The sequence below is a fragment of the Gymnodraco acuticeps genome, unplaced genomic scaffold (genome assembly GCF_902827175.1).
Source record: "Gymnodraco acuticeps unplaced genomic scaffold, fGymAcu1.1, whole genome shotgun sequence".
Classification (NCBI taxonomy): Eukaryota; Metazoa; Chordata; class Actinopteri; order Perciformes; family Bathydraconidae; genus Gymnodraco; species Gymnodraco acuticeps.
In genome coordinates this window covers 2337779-2363497 of record NW_022990023.1, presented here as the reverse complement: position 1 = coordinate 2363497, position 25719 = coordinate 2337779, and the positions used below count along the sequence as shown (strand labels likewise).

Here is a 25719-nt window from a genome sequence, read left to right as displayed (position 1 = left end):
ACTTTAAAAAAAAGCATAATTAATCAAAGATTCAAGAATATGCAGTAATATAAATTGATAAAAACGCACAATTTAAATGGAAATGTGTCAACTTATTACATTACAACTCTTCTCGACATTAAATACTGTCATGTGTATCAGTGTGAATGTTTGTCTCTAGTGTTGTGCATATATAAACATGCAATTATCTTAATTTAATCTATTTTCTTTTTTCACATATTTTATATCTGATTACGCTAAAGTTTTTTCTGTTCTTAATAGACTTAGTAATACTCCTAATGTGCCCTGTTTGACTTACCAGAAAATACGTTATATCATGTTGTTTGTAAAATAGATACAATGTACAATACATTAATTTTTAGATGTACTTTCCACAAAATACACTGTTCTTTGATTTTTTTTTGTGGCCTTGGAATTACCCTTCTTCGGTTATAAAGATTCATTCACCCATGAAGCAGATTATAACAAGTTGTGTTCTCCTTTATTTCATTCTTTGGAATAGTTTTTGGCAAATTGCATAGAGCAAAAGTGAAATAATAATGCAAAAATATCTGACATTGAACATATAAGAGTTTACAAAAAAACATACAGCATAAAGCAGTCAGCGTACAATATATAAATGCAATAGCAGTGGCACTTTATATACTTTTTGCAATATAAAGCAAATATATTAAAGGGGATTTTCTTTTCGCTCAACAGTACAAGTCCTTCACTGAAACAATACATTTGCTCTTAATATACTGTTTCATTTCTACCTTTGGCAAAAGATTTCAATTTTTCAATATTCAATTTGAATCAACACGGTATGTAATAATTTACATACATGACTAAATCATTTGGCTTCATTTTAAATCTGTCTAACTAATGCTAGACTTACATTTCACCCTGCCAGTCAAAATGCAGTCCTTTTTTTAAATTGTGAAATGAACAGAAATGTATTGGGTTGGATGCTTCTCATTTTTATTCCCTGCCCTCTATCAAAGTTATATTCTAAAAACCAATAAAGAGACCAGCTCCACCCTCATTCCCGCGGTAAAAAACAAACTAATTGAGAACTCTTGTCTCAGAGGAGGAGGGGGAGGCAGAGCGTCCTCAACCAAAGAGTTTGATGAAGCAGGGGTGGCAGTAGGGCTTGTTCTCCTGCTCCTTGAAGCAGCCTTTGCTCAGGGGTTTCAGGCAGAAGTGACACACAAGGTGGTGGGGGTGAAATTTGGCTCCCATGGCGGTGACGCAGCGGCCCAGGATCGGCTGCTGGCAGGCCTGACACATGCTGCCGCGGGACTGGTGGTAGTGGGCCTCGCACAGCGGCTGACCCTCGTGTTCGAAGAAGCTGCCGTTGACGAAGGGGCAGTAGCACTCCTGAAGAAGAGTCAGAGAAACGCAGAGTCAGTCACAGTGAAGAGCGCTGACTCATCGAACTGTAATTACACATCTGGCAGGGGAAATGACAACTTTCTCATGACATAATTCAAACTTATTTTTTGTTTTTTTCAGTTTTTTCGGTTTTAGGAACGCCCTGCCCACACCACACGGTTACACATCAGAAGATTTCAAAATGTAAAAAGATTGACTCATATTGTTTCTGTGAACATCATCAATCCGTACGTAAATCTGTTACAAAAACAGAAGTAAACACACTAACAAAAAATCTGTGAATACATGAAATTGATTTACATGTAAATGAAACACATTTATGATTATCTTTCTAGAATATATGACTTTTAGAAAGGAATTTGTGAAAACTGTTTTTATTTGTGAATCAAAAGTTTTGAAAATACATTTAACACATTTATAAGATTTCAAAGATACAGACCAAATATAAACTTCACAGCGTACCTTTAAATTCAACCTGTCTCTTTGTCAGATGAAGTCTTTAACAGCTACACCCGTAACACCAGGTAACAATCTACCCCCCCCCCCCCCCCCCACAGAGAAACACTCACCCTACAAACGAAGCACTGCGGGTGCCAGAGAGAGTTGAGGGCTGAGATGTAGTTTTCCAGGATGGGCTGGCTGCAGCCTTGACAGCGGGACGCAAACAGAGTCAAGAAGCACTGCTGGCAATACTGCTGGCCCTCACGGTCATGGAAACCTGCAGGAGATGTGGTCTTAGTTTTACACAGCTCAAGTTGATAAATGTTAAATGAACCGGATGAAGCTCGGAAGAAAACATCAGAACGTTTCCAAGGTGACTCTGGCCTGTGGTACTTTATACTTTAATCCGTCTTTAATGGTTTATGGTTTTATTGATGTGAGTTTCTAAAGGCTGATGGTATCTCAAAGCTTGTTCTGCTTTGAATTTGGACATGTTCTGCCAAAGATTCAGTGTTTTTCCGGAATTGTTGGCAGACTGTAACTGCATTTACAACAGAACATGAACTCTCCTTTGAAAACCATAGTAATTTAGTGTTTTTTTGAGAGGTTAACAGCTGTTTAAAAGAAGGTAACAGAGCTCCCAGGGTCATAAAGTAAATCAATGCAAACTTATTTCTAGCTTTTAACATATTTAACAGATTTAACAGATTGCAACCGTAAAACAAACAATGTGCAGAGCTTTTAAGGGTTGTATGTAAGTATGAATTGTATAAAATTCACTGTCAACAGTTGTGTGTTAAACCCAGACAGGAAACAGTGTGTGCCGCCCATTACCTTCCTCTCCAAACGCCCGGCTGCACTTCACACAGCAGAAACACTCCGGGTGCCAGTTCTTATCCAGAGCGGTGACCATTTTCTGACAAAAGGATTGAAAAGTTACTTAAGGTGGGTTGAGGTAGTAATTTGCCGGTGTCAAAAAAGTCTTTGAGTGAAGTGACATGCACAACTAAGTCACTCACATTTAGAATGGGCTTGTTGCATTGCGCACAGTGAGGGGAGAAGAGCGTGAAGTAGTCCGACTCGCAGTACGGCCGCCCGTCCTTTTCAAAGAAGTTGCGACTGCCTAACTCTGTCTCACACTCAGTGCACACAAAGTGCTCCGGGTGCCACACCTTCCCAAGAGCCGTGACCACCTGCACGAGTAAACAGACACAAGTAATTAACCTTTTGTGGTTTATAATTATGAAAAATGTATATAAATGAGTTCTCGGGAGCTCAATACAGTTTTATAAATCTATGACTATATTCTAAGAGCTCACCTGTCCGACTACTGGCTTCTGACAAGCCGAACAGTTTCCTTTGGAGGATGTTTGAACCCCCTGTCGGGTCAGGTCTGACTGAAGCAGGCCCAGCATGCTGTCCAACGAGCCGCCGGACGAGGCCTGCGGCGGGGGGGTGGGCTGCGGCGGGGCTGTCACCACTGGAGTGACGGGTGCAGCTGGCTGGAAACACAGACAAAGGAAAATGATGCATGGCACATCTGTCTTTGAGATTTAGCAAGAGTTTATATCAATCTGAAGTTAGTTTGAAACTAATAGAAATAAAGCAGTGACTGTTTATGTAGTGAGTTTGGGACAAGAGGAAGAAGGACATGGAAACAAAGTGTTGCATACTGACATTGCAATTGATGTACATTTCAAACATTTCCCTGGCATTTGGTCATAAACTATTTAATTTGTGTGTAGAGCAGGTGTTGAAATATCTCCGTATGGATCAGTGGCCTGACATGCCATGCCTAGAACCACAAAGTTAGCACGGCTAATCCAGGTACATACCAACATCTGGGAACACAGCAGCAAAGTATACCCAATGGAGAAATGCTCCTTTTTAAAACACTGGGTTTTCAATGTTCCCCCAGCCTTGTGCTCTCACTTGTTTATAACACACAGCTGGAACCAAACACACTTAAAACTACAGAACCACTTCATATGCTCTCGTGCTAGCACACTGACTCACTGAATATCAGATGATGTACCATACCAAAAGAGGACCTTTGACTCTGACTTCAGAGATATCTCTTATGCTGAAAAGATCTCTACCAAGACTAATTTGCATCCTCGGGCTCTATCCGGTGATTTATGTGCTGCGACCTTTACTGCGTAAAGTGAAGTCATCACAAAGTCAAGTGAACGTCTTCATGACCCCAACATGAATCAGTGTGTGTGTGTGTGTGTGTGTGTGTGTGTGTGTGTGTGTGTGTGTGTGTGTTGTGAGGTCTCTCACTGTGCTCTGCACTCTGAAGTCGGACAGAGAGGCCATGAGCTTGTCCAGCTCCAGTGTGGCTGATGTAGCTGAAGGCTTCGCGGAGCTAGAAAGAGCAAAAGACAATTCTTGTTTTGGTAAACTAACAAACACACTATTTCATCTTGTCTTATTTAACATACTGGCTTGAATTCAACAGAGTGGGACCTAGTAAACATGGTTGTTGACGGATGTTTGAGTGCACAAGACAGACCTGCTTTTAAACATCACCAAGACACTTTCAGTTGTTATGGATTATATTTGGTTAAAATGAAGAAACAAACTTTTTCATCAAGATGTTAAAAATGATAGGGTAGCACACTTTGAATGGATTCAAGCTTTCTCAGAAATCTTTTATTTGTCCCACAGAAGAAACAGTGAAAATAAAAGACTCAATAACACAAGTGGACTAACATATTGAATAAAGAGGCAAGCAGACATTATTCAAAATGAAATAAGCAGCATTATTATTATTATTATTATTAAGTGAGTGAACATGAAAAGGTGGTGAAGTAGCAGCCAGTGATAATAAAAACAAAATTGTAATAAAATGTATATTGCACATAAGCAGTGTTTGTTTATCTTTCGCTCATTTGTGCAGCTGTCCTGATATGGAAACTCTTTAGTAAGTAGTCTGCATTCACTAGATTAGGTTACATTTGACATCAAATTGATTACATCTGGTACCTGGAAGAGGTGGACATAATTTTATCCTTCATCTTGTCTCTTTCGTCTTTCTTAGAAGACGGGAACTGGGCCAGGATCTCATCTGAAGACAAATACAAAGCCATATTAATGAAAGATTCCCTTAGAGATAAACACAGGGAAGTAAATATCACACACACACACACGCACACACACACACACACACACACACACACACACACACACACACACACACACACACACACACACACCACACACACACACACACACACACACACACACACACACACACACACACACACACACTGACCTGTGATGTTGAACTGCGTGGCGTTGAGCTCCTGTAACAGATGGTCCAGTTCACTCAGACCTCCTCCCAGCAGCGAGGAGGAGGAGAAGGCCGGCGGAGGGTCTGCTGTGCGCGGAGAGCGCGGTTTGCACACTGTGCTGCAAGGAAGGAAAAACAGAATAACATTAACACAGATCAAGAAACATCCTGTCACTAATGCGGTTTGTGTTATCATGGTCAGTTTGTCATGACTCATGAGAGACTCTTGAACATTGTCCAGTCAGACATTAGTCATGTAGCAGCAGACCCTCATCTGTCCATAACAGATGTTTAGCATCCAAACACATTCTTTCTTGAAAATAGACAAAATGTAGAAAAAAAGTGATTTATAATTATTGCCGCTTTGGGCAGATATTTTCCCATGCCAACACAAAGAGAGCTTTGAATGACTGAATGTTTCTCTGATAGTAAAAAAGCTTCTGTTTATTCACAGAAATGTGCAGAATGATAATCAGACTGTTTCGCCATTTCGCTACACTTATTCATTTCCATTCTGAATTGTAGATGAAAATGTTTGGTAAAAAAAGTATTAAAAATGTTTACTTTTGCAAGATCTCGCAAATCTTTATGTAAGACTGTACTGTTAAGATAACACTTATGAGAATATAAATAGCGGCACAGCATTTGTTGATTTTACATTCCTCCTTCGTGTCCCTTTCCAAGGTAAAGCATTACTCTGCTTATTCAGTTAGAGATTTTAAACTGTAAGAAGAAGACTTGATGTAAGAAGACTTACTTAAAGCATGCCAATAGGTTATGGAAGTCAGAGAAGGAGTTACCTGTATAATTTGTCTGGGTTGGAGTTTTGGGAAGACTTCATGGCAGCAGAAACAGTCTGAGAGGAAAAACCAATAAACATCAATCAGGTTTTCAGTGATGAAGAAGCAGCTTGAACTCACAGAGGAGATTTGTAACCAGACGTCAAAGTCTTAGGACAACATTACCATAATTCATATCAGAGTCTGAAATTAGAAAACGGATGACTTCCTGCTTGTGTACCTGCTGTGGTGTGTAGGCGGGGGGAGGTGGTCGATTCTCTTCAGACTCCGGGGGCTCAGCCTCTGAATCTTGTGGGGGGTCCGAGGTGAGCAGGACCGGACACCGAGCGAGAGGAGAGCCGGTGTTCTCCAGGTCAGCGAGGAGGGCATCTGGAGGGGAAGAGAGGGGAAAGAAACTCATAAATAACATGAAAAAGCATGAATGGAATGGAATAGTGGAAGGATTTATGATTTGGTTTAGCTTCAGGTTGTCTTTTTAATGAAAATTGAAGGCACAATGAGTTTTATAAGTGTGCTTTTGTTTTGTCTGCTTGGTGATTCACTGTAGTTGGTTTTTCCCCCCCGATTTTTGTAGCTTTTCTTGAATACGAGCTTACAATTTTGCCCGTTTCCTATATTTTTTCGAAGGGTTAATGCCAAGAAACATCCCAAACACAGCCAAATGAGAATATACAGTAAGACAGAGGGTCTCTGCAGATACAGACACCGTCACACATTTAGTGGTGATCGTGTGGGATTTACAATGTTTTGTATCCTTATCATTGTACCTTCAAAGACAATTAACTTCCCCATAATACATTTCTATATCTTTTTTAATACCCCTGGTCGTGATATCAGTTTGTTTATGAAGCACCAAAGAGAGTTAGAAAGAGGTATGATTTCAAAAACATGCAGTGCAGACAGAGACACACTGGATGATAGACAGATGATAAGGATCAGTAAATGGCGTACAGGCAGACACAATGACAGACAGGCAAATACGTGCAGAGACAGTTACGTACCAAACACAACAATACGAGGACTGAGAGGGTAGTTAAGTGGCTCAGGCACTCCTAAGGAGAGACAGACAGCCTGTGTGACCAATAATACAGCAGCAGCAGCATAACAGGACATGGAGGACAACAAGCGTCCACACACCAATAATCAGTCAGAGGACAGGACAGTTAGACTTGGCACGATCCAGATATAATCCATCAAAACAGTGAAGTTATTAGAACACAAACTTATCAAACACATGCCAGTTCGGATAGGAAGCAGAGGAGGAAGAGTGTTTGGCAGCTGATATCTAAATCCACTCCAAGTGGAAGCTGTCCAGAAGCTAAACTTGCTCAAGGGTTAGCCGCTGCATGACATCATTCAGCGCTGACAAGTCCATGTATGTGCAAATTAAGGCCAAAGCTGGAGTTTGTAGAAAGAGAGCTGAACATGACTAATTACAAAGTGTAAATTGTACAGAGGAGGCTGCTGTTTTGGACGAATATGAGAGGTTTTGTTTGAGATGTTTACCCACTATTACCAGCTGCAGTGTCATACATTGGATTGTTCAACCATTAATCTATCACTTAAAAAAAAAATGTTGGCCCCTTTCACCTGCTTTTCAACAAATATTCACGCATTACACCATTTTGGTAATTCTAAGACTCACTTTGGATAAGAAAAAAAGCTTATCAAAACCAGTCGTTTATTGGTTATTAGTATATAGAGTTGTTCATTGACAGGAAAAAAGTTGTCAACTACATGGAAAATCAATGAATCGCCACATTTTTCATTAGGAATGGCAGGTCATGTTTTTAGCCTCTCAAATATTTGGATCGTTTCCTGCTCTTTGATATCGGATTCAAATGAATATATATTGGTTTTGGACGGAGTGAACGAGACATTCATCACCTTGGACTTTGAGAAGCTGGGGTGGATGTTAGTCCACTATTTTGTGACATTTTATAGATCAAACCATCGATAATAAAATAATATTAATTTGCTGCAGCCCTAGTAATATACAATGAAAATACATCCTAGAAATGGCAGAAGTAGCCTGTGTTTAGGAACCACTGATCTACTGGTAGATCCTTTCAAGAACAAAAACAGGACTAAACTTCAACAGAAAGGAAAATAAGCCATGTTTGGGAGGTTTTTATAATGTGTTGTCTTTTGATAAGAAACTTAAAACAATAACTGTTTGCTGTAGAACACATAAGACCCTTTACTCTGGTTGACTTTGGGTGTTTGATCTAATGGACTAGACGTTTTTTAAACATCTGAGGTAATCAGTTGTGAGACATGAGGAACATTACCAGGTGACCCTGCATTAGTTCATCCCTGCGGCCAATTCTGCCACAGATGATTCACACTTCTGGTACGGCCATGTGGTGAGAAACTTGTGCATATACTACTCACCCTCCTCCTTCCTGCTGTGTGCCTCTCTCTCTCTCTCTCTCTCACTCACACACTCACTCACACACACACACACACACACACACATACACACACACACACACACACACACACACACACACACACACACACACACACACTTACAGAGTGAACTGCTCATATAAGGAGCTGAACTTCTCTGAATGGGAATTATGACCATATTTAGAGCTGCCTGTCGACTTGTTTGTCTTGGCTAATAGCCTCTCTAACAAGTGGTCTATCTCACCGAAAAGCCTCGCCAGATCCAATACATAAACCTTCAACATTATTAGACAACAGGATAAACTGAGCGTCCCGAACATGGCCACCGCCTGACTAACGCTCACCCAGTCACCCATTAGCTCGGCCTCTCTGTGTGCAATCCAAACCAGATGTGCCCAGATGTGCTTGGCTGCATCTAGCCATTCCTTCCAGGGTTGCTTGTAAAGCATAAGTCCCCTAATACAGAAGTGGACTTCAAGAAAGAAAAAGTTCCTATGAGAGCAAAATGGGCAGCGGAAGAGAAAGGCCTTTCTATTTTCATTGAACTCTGTGGCTTTTTTTGAAAATAGCAGAGTGGCCCGGGGCTATTTCAGGGCCTTTCCGACACACACACACAGTCAGCTTCTCATAATGTTGTTCCAAGAAAAGAGTGCATATTTTATAACATCAATAGAAAAAGACAGATCATGCTTCCTGACGCTGAACACACAACCCCCTTTGATATCTTCAAAATACTCTGTTGAACATTATGTGGCTTCTTTCCATCCATGGCTTGTTAATATGAATGGATGGGAAAGCCCACAGTGAATCCCCTTTAATCTCATTTATAAAGAGTATATTGAATTAGCAGGGCATGCACAAAGCACTCAATGGCGGTCAGGCAGTCAAAGAGTAATGTAGTACCAGCTCTTGTGGTACCTGTGTGAGTATTTGTGCATGTTTGGCCTGTTTGCTTGGAAAGGTAAACACAATAACGCAAAAACAAAACATTGTTTTAAATCTCAGAGGATAGAGAATCACCTCCAGGACAATAGGTATTATCAGATTAAGGGGAAAAAACATATTTTTGACATATAAACTGTACAATTGTTGTATTAAAGGATGTTCAAATTGCTTTTATCTGTATTAAAATGTTAAGGGAGCCAATAAATCCCCTTTACACTGCAGACCCATACATGTCCCTGTGGACCGAAAAGGAAATTCTCCTCCACTATGATTACCAGAATGCACAGAGACCTTATTTCCTCTGTTTGGACACACCACCCCTTCCCAAAGATCCCCTCCAGATATCCAACATGTAGAGGAGGAAGAACAGCAGTAATACTTACCCAAATCGTCCATGATATGATTTCAGCCGAGCGTTTTCCTCTTTGTGTGACACAATACGGACGCAGACAGCATTAATAAGTAGTGATGGACGCGTATCAAAGCCGCAACATGGACTACAGTCTCGGGGCTATTGTCTGCGTCGGTCCTGAATAACTTCTTGAACACCGTTATCCGCCAAGAGAAGAGGAAGAGGAGGAGGAGGAGGAGGAGGAGGGCGTCCCGTTTCTTTTTCCTACACCACTCTTCCTGTGTAATGCCTACCAGGACCTCAGACTGGAAGAAGGCGTAGTTAAATAAATGTGGTTACAAACCCGCATTCCCCGGACAGGCGACGTCATCCTGGACATTCCTGGTCCATATTTGGGAGAGAAATTAAGATTTAGAGGCGCCGAGAGTTGGACGTGCTGCTGGGACGATGTACGTGAGAACCGGGGACAGAATCCCTAATTTACCGCTGTGTCTTTCACAGTAAACACAACCTCAAGGATAAACACTGAAGGGGCGGAACCCCTTTTTAAGAAGGAGCTTGCAAAAACATAATTTCGGTTAGGACTGAAGCTATTTGATTATTTCTATATATAACCTATTTTATATCAGTAAAAGAGACCATAGAGAACAAACAAATCCTAATCCAAGCAATTATTTTATCATTTAGAAGAAAAAAAAGTTTTAAAAAATAAATATTTTCTAATTGAAGTTTTGTATAATATAATTCTGTTTATTATAAAACATTACAGCAGTATCTGCTAAAAAAGTAATTTGAAAAACGAATTAAAAATAGTTTAAGCACACTACATGACTATCCAATAAACTATTTTCTAAGAGGTTTCTTCAGGATTGTTTCATATTGCATTATAACACAATATTAACATTCAAAAACAGTAAAATGCAGATAGCAGCGTCATTATGTTTTGAATAGAGACCCATAAACCCTGCAGTACTTTTTTACTGGATTACTCGCCAGGTCTTTCTCTATGCGAGTCAGTTTCAGGCAATTTGTCAAAACATAACTTAATTTCTTTAATGGACCCATGTGAGCACAATATACAATTATAACTACATTAGAACTTTGAGGCACCCGATCACATACAATTGCAGGACTGAGTTGATGTTGACTACTTTGATATAAGTAGAAAAGAAAATTGACTAACAAAATATTTGCAGGGAATGTGATTACAGGTGCTACTGAACCAGATACTTTTGTTTAATATATTCATTTATTATCTCTGTTACGTGCCACAGTGGGTGCTTGTGTGTGTGTGTGTGTGTGTTTCTCTCTCTCTCCCTGATTGTCTCCAGGTGCAGCCTCTCCTCCAGGTGCTCCCAATCCCCAATCAGGGCCTCCTTAAAGGACCCGAGGAAGGCTACAGTGCCCTCTCCTTCTCCTCTGGCTGCATGTGTGCAGCATGTCTCTGTGTTTGTGAATTGTTAGGATATGTACTCCAGTTTACCTTTGTGTGTATTGTTTAATTTAGTTACTTTCTTTTAGAGGAAAGTTGTTCTTAGTTACTTTAAGTTTGTTTTGCAAATTGGCTGGTGAGCCTCTTTTCTTTTTTATTTATTAATTAAAGCATCACTTTGTGGCTTCAGCAGTCAGTTTCCTTTCCTTCTTCTCTCGCCCGGTTGTTTTTGTGTTTTGTTACTTCCCTTTGTACCTAGTTTAGGAGGGAACGTAACAATCTCCTATACTTTTAAGAGCGCTGAAAACAATCTGAACATTTGCTTCTTTGTTTTAAATGTATACTGAATCAAAACTGCACTTCATGTGCTCAAATACCAGAAACCTATTTACTGCGGACGTTCATAGTATGGAAAGCACAGGTGTAAATCATGAAGGTAACGATGGCTGAATTTCATTAAGCAGCTTCAGAGCCATCGTTAATGTTATTAGTTACACCTGTGCATTACCCTCTACTCACTAAAAAAGCTGTGCTTAAGCTACAGCCCGGCTCAACAGAGACCCCTTTAATGCGGTTCATTACATGTGGACACAAACCTGTTTTTTTATAATAAGTCAGCCATCAGTGTAAAAAACAACAGGAACACTTTTAATTATGCAAGCTCACAGTTACAGGCTATGTTTGTGTGATTAGGGGAAAGTGCCACATTGATGGTTGGTGACATGTGGTGATGGATGCATTTTCAAAACTAAATGTTTAACCCCAGAAAACTCCTGTTTACTGTATGCCAGAGACAGAATGTCCTTTGACTGAAAAAATCCCTCTGTTGTCCAAGAGGTACCTGCCTTTGGTTTCAGTGCATGAAACATACAAAGAACTGACAAACATACTGAAAATAAATGACAGCAAAAAACTAAACATTATTTTAAAGACTTCTTTCCTGGTATGACATGAAATCAGAAATGTACAACAAAACTGGGAGACTCAGACCAAGGAAACGTATCAGTTGAAGGTTTATCCGTTTCTTTGAAAATAAAGCCTTTGTTTTGAATTCATGCAGTTTGCCGATTCAGACACCGGACTCTTTATCTATGCATGTTACTTCTAGATCAGTGACACACAACTACGCTTTCAACCTTTCCCAAAATATTAATGATAATAATAACGTACGCGCGCACACAATCATACTTTCCAAACCAACTTCACCACTCAAGACGTCTAAGCCAGTTGGGGCTTAATAGCAAAGTCAAGGAGCAGAACCGCATGTGATGTGGAAATCATAAAGTTTAAAAGAAAAAGATTTGTGAAGCAAATTGGGGGGGTAAGCTGGGATGATACCATGAAGGTAACATGTATAGGTTTGGTTACCTATGACGTCCCCATCCATCAACTGAAATTATATTACATATCCTCCACCCCGCTACTTCTCCACTGCTGTTAATCCACACACACCCACTTCCATCCTCCCCTCCATTGCTCGCTCCCTGACATCACTGCACCGCCTGTTCGTTAGCCGTGCTACCGGAGTCCTGGGGCTTCATCACATCGGGGAGTTCTGGGGGGCTGGAGAAGGCCTCGACGTGCAGCTGCTCGAACATCTCATCTGAGAGGCGGAGAAGACGAGGAAACATTAGCCCCATCGTGACAGAAGAGTAGCATGTGGCACTCACTCATGTCGCTGCGGTAAACATTTACTGCGGCACGGTTTTTGCCAGAATATTTCAAAGAACCAGCCTGGTTACATGCACTCGCAAAAGGATTGAAATCATAATCTAAACAGTTGTGTCACTAATTTAGACAGAGTATATCGTAAATATATGTTTAATTACAAAATGCCTCCTGGGTGGCTCTAAACTGTTTTTGATCTTCACAGTTGGCTAGAAATGAGATATCCTGGATACTTAAACCAACTACAAATGAATTAAACATACCATTTATGCGGAAGGCCAGACCAACTGTAGCTGGGGCTTGAGGTCTGGCAGTCTGGTTGGTGAATCCACAGTCACCAAGAGTTTTACTGTCCTCTAGCGACTGATCATCCTGTGGAGAAAAAGTTGAATAAGTCACAGGATCAGCAGTGGCTTAAAATGAATGCATTTGCTTTCATAAATATAAATAGAGTGTGTGAGACATGTCCAAAGAATTACAAGTCACACTTGGAAAAGACAAGTTACATGCAACCACCGGTACCCACACAGAATTGAGATGCTGTCAATAATGAAAGGAAACTTGATTAGGTGTCATTGTTATACCAAGCCCTAAACTCACTTTGTACAGCCTCTGGTCCTCTGGTGGTCTCTTAAGAATTCCTTCAACAATACGCTTCAGCTCATACACAGTGGTGGACTCCTTGGCATCGGTGAAGATTGTGGTCTTTTGACGCCGGATCATTAAGAACACGTCCTGAGGGAAGGTGGGCAGAGAATTTTACGTTAGAAACTAGGCTAAAGGCAACTTGACTTGAAGTGAGTTGTTCTATACCTCAATACGCTCTATTTAACATGGGATCAAACAGGACAGCTGTTTATGTGAATCAAACGCTTTGCTTGACAAAACATCTCAGTAGGCCGAGTCAATGTCCATCTGGCCACTGTTTAAAACACCTTATTACCATGTATGTACCGTTAGAGTAAACTTGTGTTGAGGCTAAACCAATTAAGGAACAACAATGCTTATTTAGTTGGAAGTTTAATTGTCACACTATTTCATATTTAGTATGTCCAGCAGAGGTGGGAGAAGTACTCAGATCTTGTATTTAGTTAAAAGTAGAAGTACCAGAGTGTAGTAATACTCTGTTACAAGTCCTGCATTCAAAATGTTACTTAAGTAAAAGTCCAAACGTATTGGCATCAAAATATACCTAACGAACCAAAAGTACTCGATATGCAAATTGGCCCATTTCAGAATAATATATGATACGTTTTGATTAAAGTTATTGATTCATTAATGTGTTTAACAAAGCTGGTAAATGTGCAGCTAGTTTATAAACGTTGTATGATGCAGGGTAGCTTGTGAATTTTAATCCAGGTGTTTCTAGTCTTATTTAGGGGTTGTTTACATTACACATTATTAATCCAAGTCTGCAAAGTAACTAAATATAATAAATAAATAAATGTAGTGGACTAAAAGTACCCCATTTGCCTCTGAATTGTAGTGGGGTAGAAGTACAAAGTAGCAACACAAATGGAAATAGTCAAATAAAGTACAATCTGTGAAAATTGTACTTAACAATACCTGAGTAAATGTACTAAGGTATTTACACTACTGGTGTATGTAGGTTTTTTCTGGATACAGATAAATTGACACGACAACATTGATGTATAAACTACCAAGAATTACCAACCAGTGCAAGTTATTAAACGCTGAGCTAACGCCGAAATAGTCACAAGAAACAGCCTTGAGATGTTGAGGAGTCAATATTAAGCCTGACAGTTAAATAAATCGACACTAAAGGTCTGACAATGACGGCTGATGTTCAGCTAACTGGGTTAGTTGGCTTATATTACATATCTTCCAAGGTTAGCCAAGCTAAATTACACCTAAAGCTAACGTTAGATGAGAAGGCAAAGCTAACATAGCTTAGCATTAGCAGGCTACAAACGGATATACACATTTCTATACCCGTCGGTTTCTACTGTTAATACATGGCTAATATTTTTAAACAAAGGGCTAAATGCCCACTCATTGTTTGTATCTAGACACCAAATCTCACAAAAGGTCGATAATATTAGGAAAAGTTACCATTTCAAGTGGTCAGCTAGCTAGCCAGTTGCGCCAGCCCTGTGTTGTGCAGCAGAACCCAGACTGCACCGCTCGCCGATATTGCGTAATTCAGATGAGCGTTCCGCATTCACGTAAGACAGGTACGCAACACTACGTAAACATTTCAGAATTTGGCGCGACGTATTGACATATTTGAACAGTGTGCGAGCGAGCGAGCAGTTTGATTTGGACACAGCTACTTTCTGAGGCTCTGTTTTGAAGACGGTCTGTTTTTATAACTGGAATATGGTATGTGTGATAAAGTGACTTAAATCCTATTGTAAGGCTAAACTGTCACCTATAGTGTGTTATTTGCTTATACGTTAGCTAGCTAGCTGGTTTATGTTGTTATGTTGTTGACTGGGTCCGCCCTTAATGTTAGCCAACATGTTGTCGAAGTGACATTTGTCAGTAATGGCAGAGTAATTTATGTTAACGTTAGCTAAGGCTTTTTATGTAAGGTAGTTGAAATACATATTAATTAAACTGTGTGATATCAAATGTGCAGTGTTTGTGTGTGTCTATGGGTATATCTAACGTTACGTTACATTCAGTTGTGGAAAGTAACTGAGTACATTTACCAAAGTATTGTAATTTTTCTGACATATTTGTACTTTACTTGAGTATTTCGATTTCATGCTACTTTATACTTCTAATGTTGTACATTTCAGAGGCAAATATTGTACTTTTTTCTGAACACTCAAATTATTTCTTTACATAATACAAACACACGATATGCTGGTATGGTATAATGCAATACTGTGCTTTATCTACACAGTATTTAAAGTTTCTATATTTGGTCCACAATGACCAACCATAATACTTAAAGGCGCTTATATGTATAAAAACAGGATAAAATAATAAACCTTATAATATCTATTCTGCATAACGAGTTTTTACTTTTGATACTTGAAGCTCATTTCGCCTATAATATTGCTGTACCTTTGAAATAACTTTTGCACTTTTACTTAAGTAAAGGATCTGAGTACCGAGTAAGTGAGAGACTACATACTCTATCAGGCTGTATTGATACTGGTATCATTACATTTTTACATTACATTTCATTTAGCTGACGCTTTTATCCAAAGCGACTTACAATTACCAATCACAGGGACATTCTCCCTGGAGTAACTAAGGACTAAGTGCCTTACTCAAAGGCACACTAGTGGTGGTGTTCCTGGCGGGATTTGAACTCACAACCTTCCGATCTTCAGCCCACCTCACTATCCATTGGACCACCACTATCCACTATCAGACACTTCTCCAAAACCTGTAAAGCAGGATGTTCAGGATGTCGGATCTCTCTCATGGAAACAAATGAGTGTACCCCAACCAGTTGGACACAAAAAAAAACCCTACTAATTTCTGGTTATTCCGCTTGAGATTTCTTAGCATTCAGATACATTTTAATATGGTAGGTTTTGCTTTGCCTCTGTGGCAAGTTAGTATGACGGATAACTTCTCCCTAACTTTAGCATGAGCAGTGCAAAAGTGCCATTAGTACACTCATGAACTGTCACAAAAGTCTGTCATTGTTTAATAGTTTTCTTTTCAATGTTGCAGCTCACTATTTCCCAAGAAAGGAGCTGAAGAAGTCCCAACACAATGTCCGTGGCTGTGGAAACCTCAGTGTCCAGGATGTCTCTCCCTGTCCCCACCCACTTCTCCCATGCAGAGCAAACCTTCTCCCTCAAAAAACGCCATCTCCCTTTTTCCTCCTCGTCCAATTCCAACTCATCCTACTGTTCCCCTTCCCATCTCTCACACTCTCTGCCCCCGCTGCCGCCGTCCAAGGGATGTCCCCCCCTGAGCAGGATGTTCCCCCAGCAGCCCACCCCCTGGACCCCTCTGTCAGGTTCCCTTAGCAAGACTCCCCCTCCGAATGCTGTTTATGATCCCAGCAAACAGCAGTCCTATTTCGATCAATGCTACACTAATTTGGGCCTGCTGGGACGAGGATCTTTCGGAGAGGTCTACAAGGTGAGTAACATTTGTGTGTATATGTTTATAACATTGGGAAATGCTTATACTGAATGATGTTTCATAACTCTTTGAAAAAAGGAAAGACTGCATTTTAGGGAATCATTTTGTGAGGAAGTTGCCTTTAGATACTCAAGTTTAAGACAGTAGACAATAGAGGCAATATAAGGGGACATCTAAGGTGAGGAATGAACGGTCTAATATGAAGATCACAATCTTGTCTGTTTCAACATCTGTGCTGTGTTTTTTTTCTCACAGCAAATTAGGGCTGCTCGATTATAGCAAAAATCATAATCTCGATTATTTGGGTCAATAATTGTAATTGCGATTATTCATTGACTTTGAAAACATCCATTTATTGGAGAAAAAAAAATGGCACAGTATGTTTTTAACAGTTGATTACCCTGAACTTTAAGTATAATTCAACTGAAAAACCAAAAAAGAATATTATAAATAAAATAAATAGTAATAATAAAACAATAATCGTTTTATTTCGATTACGTTGTTTTCGTAATCGTTGCAAGCCGTAATCGCGATTTAAAATACGATTAATTGAACAGCCCTACAGCAAATACACATTTTAATATCCCTGTAACCCTTACATTCTCACCATGATTATCATTTGGAGATTCCCAGAAGAGAAGTCAAGTCCTCAGCATTTCCTCTATTTTTCTAGGTGAAAAGCAACTTGGACGGTCGCCAGTATGCAGTCAAGCGCTCTGCTCACCGCTTCAGGGGCAACAGTGAGAGGAGCCGGAGCACGAGGGAAGCCAAGAACCACGAGCGCCTCTGTCCTCACCCTCACATCCTGGATTTTGTGGCAGCGTGGGAAGAATGTGGCCGACTGTACATCCAGACAGAGCTCTGCAGCACCAGCCTGCTGCTCCATGCTGAGAACCAGCCTCCTGGACCAGGTCTGAAAGTGAAAATACAACCTATTCAAATGTCCTAATATCTATGTATTTCCTTTTTCAGAAAATTCTCAAATCCACAGATAAATTGACGGTTGTCCTAACATTTCTAATATCCAGATGAGCCTGCAGCATGGGCCTACCTGTGCGACCTCCTCTCAGCTCTGCAGCACTTGCACTCTCTTGATTTTGTGCATCTGGACCTCAAGCCCGCCAATGTCCTCATCACTGACTCGGGCCGCCTTAAGCTGGCGGACTTCGGGCTGCTGTTTGAGCTCAAAAAGAAGAGCACAGGGTCTTTAGAGGGGAAAGGGAAAGATGACATCCAGGAGGGGGATCCCAGATACATGGCCCCTGAGCTGCTGCGGGGGGAGTATGGGCCAGCTGCAGATGTTTTCAGGTACAAAAGACATACATGAGTAAAATAATATACTTAAATCTGTAAAAAGATGATTTAACTTAATATTGTTGAATCCTTCTCATGTAGTTTGGGTGTTTCTATTCTGGAGCTGGCCTGTAATATGGAAGTTCCCAATGGAGGAGAGGGCTGGCAACAGCTCAGGCAAGGCTGCCTCCCCTCAGAGTTCACCAGTGGTAAGATCCACTCTGTGTAAGGTCTTTATAAACAATTGCATTATCTTTATTTCAATTCTTACTATGTCCATCTGTATCTGCAGGCCTGTCAGCTGAGCTTCAGGCAGTGCTGCGGATGATGTTGGCCCCGGAGCCCTCTGAGAGGCTGACAGTCTCTGAGCTCCTGTCTCTCCCCTCTGTGAGAAAGCACAGGTGGAGGAGGCGCATCTATCTCGTGGTGGCAGAGACCACGCTGACACTGCTCTCCTTCTGTCAGGTAATGTGTCCATGCTAAACACAGCGGCTATAAAGCTATATGGATTATTAATCCGTTTTGGGGACTCATTTTAGTCCCAAAGGCATCTACAGTTTGTTTTTATTTATTACATATAAAACACATATTGCAAACATGAAATAACAGTTTTCTTAAATGGTGTTTTTCTGGTCTTTTTCTCATAGTTGGCGGTGTGCTTTGGGTGCAGACTGCTGTCCTCACTTCACTTGTCCTTTCTGCCTCACTGGTCAAAGCCGGTTCCCAGCACTCCTCCTAAGGGGAGTTGGGACAAAGATCTGACTCTGCCGCTCAGTGCCATGCATGCTGACTCCGGGAGTCCAGAGGACGATGCAGTGTTCCTGTTGGATCAAACCGACGTGGAGCTCTCCCCCACCTTCTCACACAGGTAGAGAATCAAAGTCTGGTTTTTGTGTATATCTTAGAAATGCACCGATCAATCTTCCATTTTTCAATCTCATACATCCGTGTTGCACACATATGTTTCATATGATGCGTTTATGAAGCACATAGCAACACAGACAGCGATGTTAAATCACAGAAACACATATATCTTTATGTTGTCAGTGTCAAGTTTTAACAGCTGAATTGTAATTTTTGAAGAAATGTATATACTGTCTATCATACTTCATAATACTTTATAAAGAAAACTGGGAAATGCAAAAATCTGACACAACAGGTCAGACATTTGAAAAGCCTAGAAGACTGCAATCAGTACATCTCAAAAAAACTGTGGTTACTATCCCTCAGTCTGTCTTGACCTGAGTTTGTAATTCCTGTCCTAGCTTGATTTGTATTATTTCCCCCCACTCCACAGGGTAACATCTAGACTGTCTTTGGACAGCACATCCACTCCTCTGCCAAAATCCCTGAGACACAGCCATCGAAGTCCTGCCCACACCCCCACTCACTCGAACCTGGGGGATTGGTCCTCCTGTAACCTGGCGCAGGCCCCCTTCAGCATCCACTCCAATGGTTCCTGCCACACACTGACACCCAGCATTAGCCCTTTACACATAGAGCTTTTTGCAGATAGCATGAATGAAAAGTCGACACAGAGCCCACACTCTGTAGCCAACAAGTCCTTGCAGCGACGCAGCTGGATCCGCACAGAGGAGGCTTTACCCCGACCCAACTTTGAACCAAAGAACCTGCTCAGTCTGTTTGAGGACACAACTGTAGAGCCATGATCAAAACACTGCCAGTTTACTTTTAGGGGTAAAGGTGTTTTCACTTTAAAATGTTATGTCAAACGGAAGTTGTGTTTGAATGTACTGCCATTACACTTAAGTCTTACAACAGCTTCTTTTAACGTGTACTTGAAAAAAAGGGTTGAATGTATAATCAGACCTTCAAAGCACTTTTTATGTTTGTGTAAAGGATAATCTGTTGCTGGAATGACAAGTCAGGAAGTATTGTGAATATAAGTTATCATTAGCTTGATGTACTCTGAGTCATTTACCTCATGAGTCAGAACATAATTAAAAAAAAGAGCGAAACGTAATTTAAATTCTGTGTGCCGTGTGTGTTTGTTTTTAGATAGCTCAACACGTGTTTCCCTCAGTAACAGACAGTGATGGGATATAAATAAGAAAAAAGCAGATAGATGAATGTACCGCAGATGCACTCTGGATGTTTGCGTACTCACCAGTAGATGGCAGTATCGCACTTCCCGCTGGATGCGAGTTCCCTTAAAAACCGAGGAAGGGAATGCACTGCATGACCTTTGTACGTTCTTATTATACATCCATGCTTTGTACACGATACACTCATCTATGGACATATTTACTTTTACCAAACGTTTTTTTTTAGATTTACTACACTCTCCGACCCTTTTATATTGTGGAAAAGCTACATCGACACTGCCAAATGGACTTCCGGTCAGCCCTTTCCTGAAAGAGGAATTTCCGCCGAAGTCTGAATGTAAACAATGAGCGCTCTCCTCTGGATTACTACTAGATAACCTGGGAATCACGAAATACTGCAACAATATTAAACCCGATTACATTAGGTTAAAGGTATGCTGCTTTTTCTTTTATTAATACATGGTTAACATTATACGTTATAGGATCACGTGACGCATTCACTGATCTGTTTCTTCTTTTCGGTCCTAAGGACCAGCCAATAAAGATGTCCGACATTGACTGTCTGAATGCCCGAGTGGAGAAGCTGCTGTGTGAAGCGGTGCAGGAGGTTCTGGAGGTGGTGAAGGAGACGGTGTCAGAGTACCAGGAGAAAACTGCCAGAACACAGAGAGAGAACGAGAGCCTGAAGAGGAAGCTGCAGGAGCTCCAGGAGAAGTTACACCTGGAAAGCAATGGTATATTCAATATCAGGGTCAAGGAATATTGAACTTGTTTGATACAATTGTTGACTGATTTTGTCTTTTTTGTGCTTTGTCAACTTTGATTTATGCAGGAACAGTGGCACAACTTTCCCATAGGCCTCTGATCGAGCAGAGACAGAAAGAAAAGTTGGTAGAGGACTTTGAACTCATCACATTTGATAAGGACATTGCTGTAATCTCTCCTTCGTATTCCTTTGAAGACCTTGACAGTGAAGCATCGTTAGCTGCTCCATGTCTCTCCCCTGGAGCCAAGACACACGCTCATTTAGGTGGTGACGACCTGAACAATTTAAGAGCTCTTCTAACAGAAACTAATAATAGACTGGCAATTTCAAACCATGTAGATCTTAGTGAAAACCAACACAAAATGAAAAGAGAGCCTACATCGGATGAAGACGCAATACACACCACAAATTGCTTTTATGATGATGCAGGTACAAGCACTGCATCCTCACACAGACTACATTCAGAACATCCTCAAGGCCATTCAGTCTCCAGTTTGGAGCAAAATGGCACATCAGAGCCACCATCCCAAAGAGACGACAATACAAACAGTGTTAGTGCAAAACAACAACACACCAATCACACAATAGCAGTCCCTTCAGGCTCAAGAGTGTTCCAGAGAAATGACAGAAAACATTACTCCTGCTTGCTCTGTGGTCGCACGTTCAGACACGCGGGTGACTACAAGAAACACAACAGGGTGCACACGGGGGAGAAGCCGTACTGCTGCTCGGTGTGCGGGAAACGCTTCAGTCAGTCCGGCTACCTGACCGTGCATCAGCGCTTCCACACAGGAGAGAAGCCGTTCGCCTGCACTCACTGTGACAAAAGCTTTAGTCACTCTAGTAACCTGAAGAAACACCAGCAAACTCATCTGTGAGGCTGCTATTACCAGACTTTCTTCAAACATAGGTTTTTATAATTTAGAGCTGGACAATAAGAAAGTGTTTCTGTAGAAAGAGTGTTAAATAGAAGTATGTTTGTGCCTCCTTTACAAAGACATGTATCTTATTGTTGTACAATAGGGCCTATGTCAACTTTGAAGTATCAAACACACTTTCTTATTTCCTACAATTCCTGCCATGCTGCTGTTTGTCTCATTTCCAAATCAAATGAAAGTATGGTTCTTCTTGGTGAAGTGTTGTGTATTGCCAATACAATTACTTTATAATGATCCAAAAAATCTGAATCCCTCAAGTAAAACCAAACATTGTTAACCTAAAAACTAGATTTAGCATGCTCGCAAGCTACTGATGTTTATTGTTTACAGTCATACTACTGTAATGTAATGTACAGTTTAGTTTGCTCTACTTCAACATGTTGTTCTCAGGTTTTGTTGTGACTGATAGGAGTGCTTTTTTTAAACGTGTATACTTGTTTTATTGGCTGAATGATCGATGTAACAGGACATAATAAAGATTTGTATCTGAGTTGATTGAATAATTCAATATAAGGTGAATTGCTCGAGGCCAGATTTCAAGTTAACAAGATTTATTAGTGGTGTGCAAATTAATAAATGTATATAACTCGGCATTTTATTTTGAAAATCACCTCACATCGGATGTAATTCATCGCTTCCGGAAGTAGCGAGTTATCGCATTGTTATGTTTCTTTCAGATTGGTGCCTTCTAGTATTGTTGACAATGTTCGTTTAATTTTTATTACAAGTTAACTTGTCTGGAAATAACCTACACGTTTTGCTAACACAGTAACCACATGACGTGTTTTTTGGAAGGGAAAACGATAGAGGAATCGTACGGAGCTAATGTAGCTAACGTTAGCTACCTGACAACGACTAGCCTCAGGTACAGCTTCCTAAACATAAGCTTAACTAGGGAACGGAAAGTGGCTTAAATGTTTATTAACACGTGTTGCAATATCTCTGCATTAATTTACATTTAAGATAAACTTCAAACTCTTATTAACTACTGTTGAACTAAACAGTACTGACTGAGTGTAACTTGGCAAACATTTCACTGTGATTAATATAATGTTTCAGCACCAGCCTACAAATAAACTGCACAAATGTACCACTAAACTATCTATAATTCAACAACTTAACCATTTATGTAAATAGTTTGAAACCTTACAAAAATAGGCCAAAATAGTACAAACGAAAATAAAAGTGTGTTATCAAGAGTAACATGTATTAGCTATACGCAGCATTTTCACAACATAGCATATTGGTATATTTAGAAATATGTTGTGTTTCTCTGGTTTAATACACCAATACAGTTGACAAGTATATCATTTGGAGCTGTAGGAAGGAGAGTTGTTACACAGCAGGGCTTGTGAAACAGTTCTTATACATTATTTAGCTAAATGAGTTGTGAACACATGGCTCCTTTTGCAAGGGATTATGCATTAGCAGTCCTTTCTTACCATGAGTCTTTTCTAGTTTCAGGATGTCTAAGCTTGAACGTCTAAACGCTCGTGTGGCCAAGCTCCTGACTGAAGCGGTGCAGGAGGTTCTGGAGGTGGTGAAGGAGACGGTGTCAGAGTTCCAAGAGAAAACTGCCAGAACACAGAGAGAGAACGAGAGCCTGAAGAGGAAGCTGCAGGAGCTCCAGGAGACCATAACAAAAGAGAGAATAGGTTGGATTTCCTTGAATTGTTATAGACGCATTCATATTTCACTGGTTTCATTGTAAAGTAATTGATGAGTTATTTATATAAATAATAACAGTGTTTTCTTGTGTGCTGATTTCCTAGATGTCTTACCTACAAGTTGTCCGTTGCCTGAAGAAAAAGAAGACGCTCAAAATCAAAAGCAGGATTTGGGGCTTTCTTTGAGGCAGGACTCAGACCCACCTCTCGTAGAGCAAAAACAGATAATCGTCCACACAAATGAACAAAATGTGAAGCAGGAATCGCAACAACAGGAGAGCTACGACAACACTGAATTACAAACTGAATCCAACTCAATGCAAACAACAGAACATTGCCTAGTACAACCAGAGGAGGTGGCACACATTATTGAGGAAGCAGTGACTGTTCAGACATTGCACAATGAAAACGGAGACCTCAATGCAGTCATATCCTATAACGTGTGCACCCCTCACTCCAGCACTTCACTCGAGGCAAACCTGGCAGTTATCAAAAGAGAGTTAGAACTAACAGAGTGCACAACAACAGAACCACCATCTCTTCCAGAACAACATAGTGGTGTGGATTTAAGCTGCAACTCTTCTCGCCAGAACTCTGCTGAAACGCACCGGCCACAAGCTAGTGCTGAAACTAAAGGACACGTCTTTGTCCACTCAAATCATGCCATACAAAGGAGGCATGGCTTCGCAAAACCCAACAGGGGTGCGTTCGATGGGAGAAAAAGCCGCATGGAGCACTTCAGGGGAGAAGAATCCCACCTGTGTGTTGTGTGTGGAAAGACATTCAGCAGAGTGGGGAACTTGAGAATCCACCAGCGGTGTCATACGGGAGAGAAGCCGTATGGGTGCATTCAGTGTGGGAGACGTTTCAGTCAGGCGGGAGACCTGAAAAAACACAAGAGGGTCCACACGGGGGAGAAACCGTACTACTGCAGCCAGTGTGGGAAGAGCTTCAGCCGGGGGGAGAATCTGAAAAGACATCAGAAGATCCACATTGGAGAGATACTACAGTTACAGCAAGTGTGGAGGGAGCAACAGCAATGATTTGTATATAAGACTTCAATGAGCACGCTTACCATGTAGAACTCATTAAGAAGCCACTTTTAAATCTTTTTGCTATCATGATGATACAGCTTTACAGATAGAGATGCACTGATATAATTATTAATAATGCAATCGAGACAGCTTGGACCTAAAGCAACTACTAAATGTAAGCAACACTAAATATAGAAAATGTTGTATATTATGACACTTTTGGCATTATGATCATACTTTGTACACAGGGCAATTATACCAATATGACAATTATTGTACACGTGGCAATGCTGAGAAGAACAAAACCCCAAAGGGCAGGTTCAATCTTATAAGATGACAATGTGTTGTTAAGTGTCACACCTCTTTTACTTGTGCACAGAAGGAGTTGTCTCATGTCAGATTAATGCTAAAGACAATTGTTGATACTTTTTATTCAAATCTGTTGTCATTTAATTTGCCTGGTTTTATAGAATGATGGACACTTGTTGTGCTGGATTATATTTATTGCAAATGCATCTGGGTATGTAATGAAAAATCCAGCAAAAGGGAGAATGCACAGCAAAAATAATAAATGTATTTATTATCACCAAGAAGGCTCAGTGATTGACTGTTCTCCACACGACTTGTTCAGTCGAAAGCGTGTTGAAGTGGTATAGGTACAGGTGTATTCATACAAATAACACAAACATCAGCTTGCACCCCCCTCTTGATGTATGTCATAAACCTTGAGTAATAGTATAAGGCTAGAATGTGTGAGAAATGATAAGATGCATCTACTTTTTTCACAGAGCAAGCAAGTAATACACACCATTGACTGACAGCCAAAAACTGCATTTCAACATCACATGGTGGCATCTGAGAAACCACAGGTCCTTAAATAAATTATATTTGAAAGTATAGTAGGCGTATGTATAGTACTTTAAATGTGTGCAACAACAGTCAAATAAAAAAAGACCAAACATAGAGGCACAATGCCCAAGTTGTGTTGCTTTCTTTTATCATGTATAGATATTTATATTGTATTTATTTACCATTTATCCTCAATGTCTGTACACTTGCTTTTAGAAAATGTATTCAAATGTTTAACAAATGTCCATTTTTCTTTCATTTTTAAAAATATGCCAAATGAGCCACAACATAATAATACAGGACCTGCTTT

General features: G+C 40.4%; 5 protein-coding genes and 1 long non-coding RNA gene across 8 annotated transcripts; 3 read left to right on the top strand and 3 right to left on the bottom strand.

Moving 5' to 3' along the window:
* Positions 1-459: 459 nt before the first annotated feature.
* LOC117545003 (transforming growth factor beta-1-induced transcript 1 protein-like) lies at positions 460-9869 on the bottom strand. Of its 2 annotated transcripts, XM_034214639.1 has the most exons (12): positions 9651-9869; positions 6912-6962; positions 6131-6279; positions 5911-5966; positions 5093-5229; positions 4804-4885; positions 4099-4183; positions 3135-3317; positions 2835-3008; positions 2650-2731; positions 1944-2092; positions 460-1359 (listed from the first exon to the last, which is right to left on the bottom strand). In XM_034214639.1, the coding sequence occupies exons 1-12, from the start codon at positions 9661-9663 to the stop codon at positions 1093-1095; spliced, it is 1428 nt and encodes a 475-aa protein (XP_034070530.1). In that variant the 5' UTR covers positions 9664-9869; the 3' UTR covers positions 460-1092. The 2 variants fall into 2 exon arrangements, with proteins under 2 accessions (XP_034070530.1, XP_034070531.1); XM_034214640.1 differs by lacking the exon at positions 6912-6962 and having other exon boundaries at positions 9651-9866.
* A 1807-nt stretch (positions 9870-11676) lies between these two features.
* LOC117545034 (elongin-B-like) lies at positions 11677-14948 on the bottom strand. Its single transcript, XM_034214683.1, has 4 exons — positions 14793-14948; positions 13320-13454; positions 12983-13091; positions 11677-12654 (listed from the first exon to the last, which is right to left on the bottom strand). The coding sequence occupies exons 1-4, from the start codon at positions 14793-14795 to the stop codon at positions 12542-12544; spliced, it is 360 nt and encodes a 119-aa protein (XP_034070574.1). The 5' UTR covers positions 14796-14948; the 3' UTR covers positions 11677-12541.
* pkmyt1 (protein kinase, membrane associated tyrosine/threonine 1) lies at positions 14920-20079 on the top strand. The gene is made up of 8 exons (XM_034214630.1): positions 14920-15062; positions 16377-16793; positions 17470-17707; positions 17825-18104; positions 18192-18298; positions 18382-18554; positions 18737-18957; positions 19387-20079. Exons 2-8 carry the CDS (start codon positions 16419-16421, stop codon positions 19757-19759), a joined length of 1767 nt encoding a protein of 588 aa, XP_034070521.1. The 5' UTR covers positions 14920-15062; positions 16377-16418; the 3' UTR covers positions 19760-20079.
* Positions 20080-20316: 237 nt separating this feature from the next.
* LOC117545018 (zinc finger protein 79-like) lies at positions 20317-22349 on the top strand. Its single transcript, XM_034214656.1, has 3 exons — positions 20317-20587; positions 20685-20889; positions 20988-22349. The coding sequence occupies exons 2-3, from the start codon at positions 20700-20702 to the stop codon at positions 21797-21799; spliced, it is 1002 nt and encodes a 333-aa protein (XP_034070547.1). The 5' UTR covers positions 20317-20587; positions 20685-20699; the 3' UTR covers positions 21800-22349.
* On the bottom strand, positions 20782-23777 carry LOC117545038. 2 transcript variants are annotated; one of them, XR_004568760.1, is made up of 3 exons: positions 23641-23777; positions 23302-23474; positions 20782-20876 (listed from the first exon to the last, which is right to left on the bottom strand). It is a non-coding gene; the product is annotated as an uncharacterized LOC117545038 (long non-coding RNA). The 2 variants fall into 2 exon arrangements; XR_004568759.1 differs by having other exon boundaries at positions 23302-23483; positions 23641-23769.
* LOC117545010 (zinc finger protein 180-like) lies at positions 22488-25536 on the top strand. The gene is made up of 3 exons (XM_034214649.1): positions 22488-22724; positions 23318-23514; positions 23632-25536. The coding sequence occupies exons 1-3, from the start codon at positions 22636-22638 to the stop codon at positions 24567-24569; spliced, it is 1224 nt and encodes a 407-aa protein (XP_034070540.1). The 5' UTR covers positions 22488-22635; the 3' UTR covers positions 24570-25536.
* The last annotated feature ends 183 nt before the right edge of the window (positions 25537-25719 follow it).

Coding starts and splice junctions, on each gene's coding strand:
- LOC117545003 (XM_034214639.1), bottom strand. Junction 5,967..6,130: donor CCGCCTACACACCACAGCAG/GTACACAAGCAG, acceptor TTTTCCTCTCAG/ACTGTTTCTGCTGCCATGAA. Junction 3,318..4,098: donor ACTTCAGAGTGCAGAGCACA/GTGAGAGACCTC, acceptor CTGTGTTTCCAG/CCAGCTGCACCCGTCACTCC.
- LOC117545034 (XM_034214683.1), bottom strand. Junction 13,092..13,319: donor AGGACCAGAGGCTGTACAAA/GTGAGTTTAGGG, acceptor TTTTCTCCACAG/GATGATCAGTCGCTAGAGGA. Junction 12,655..12,982: donor TCTGGCCTTCCGCATAAATG/GTATGTTTAATT, acceptor TCCGCCTCTCAG/ATGAGATGTTCGAGCAGCTG.
- pkmyt1 (XM_034214630.1), top strand. CDS start 16,419: ATGTCCGTGGCTGTGGAAACCTCAGTGTCCAGGATGTCTCTCCCTGTC. Junction 16,794..17,469: donor CTTTCGGAGAGGTCTACAAG/GTGAGTAACATT, acceptor CTATTTTTCTAG/GTGAAAAGCAACTTGGACGG. Junction 18,958..19,386: donor TCCCCCACCTTCTCACACAG/GTAGAGAATCAA, acceptor CCCACTCCACAG/GGTAACATCTAGACTGTCTT.
- LOC117545018 (XM_034214656.1), top strand. CDS start 20,700: ATGTCCGACATTGACTGTCTGAATGCCCGAGTGGAGAAGCTGCTGTGT. Junction 20,890..20,987: donor GTTACACCTGGAAAGCAATG/GTATATTCAATA, acceptor TGATTTATGCAG/GAACAGTGGCACAACTTTCC.
- LOC117545010 (XM_034214649.1), top strand. CDS start 22,636: ATGACGTGTTTTTTGGAAGGGAAAACGATAGAGGAATCGTACGGAGCT. Junction 22,725..23,317: donor CTGACAACGACTAGCCTCAG/GTACAGCTTCCT, acceptor AGTCTTTTCTAG/TTTCAGGATGTCTAAGCTTG. Junction 23,515..23,631: donor CATAACAAAAGAGAGAATAG/GTTGGATTTCCT, acceptor CTGATTTCCTAG/ATGTCTTACCTACAAGTTGT.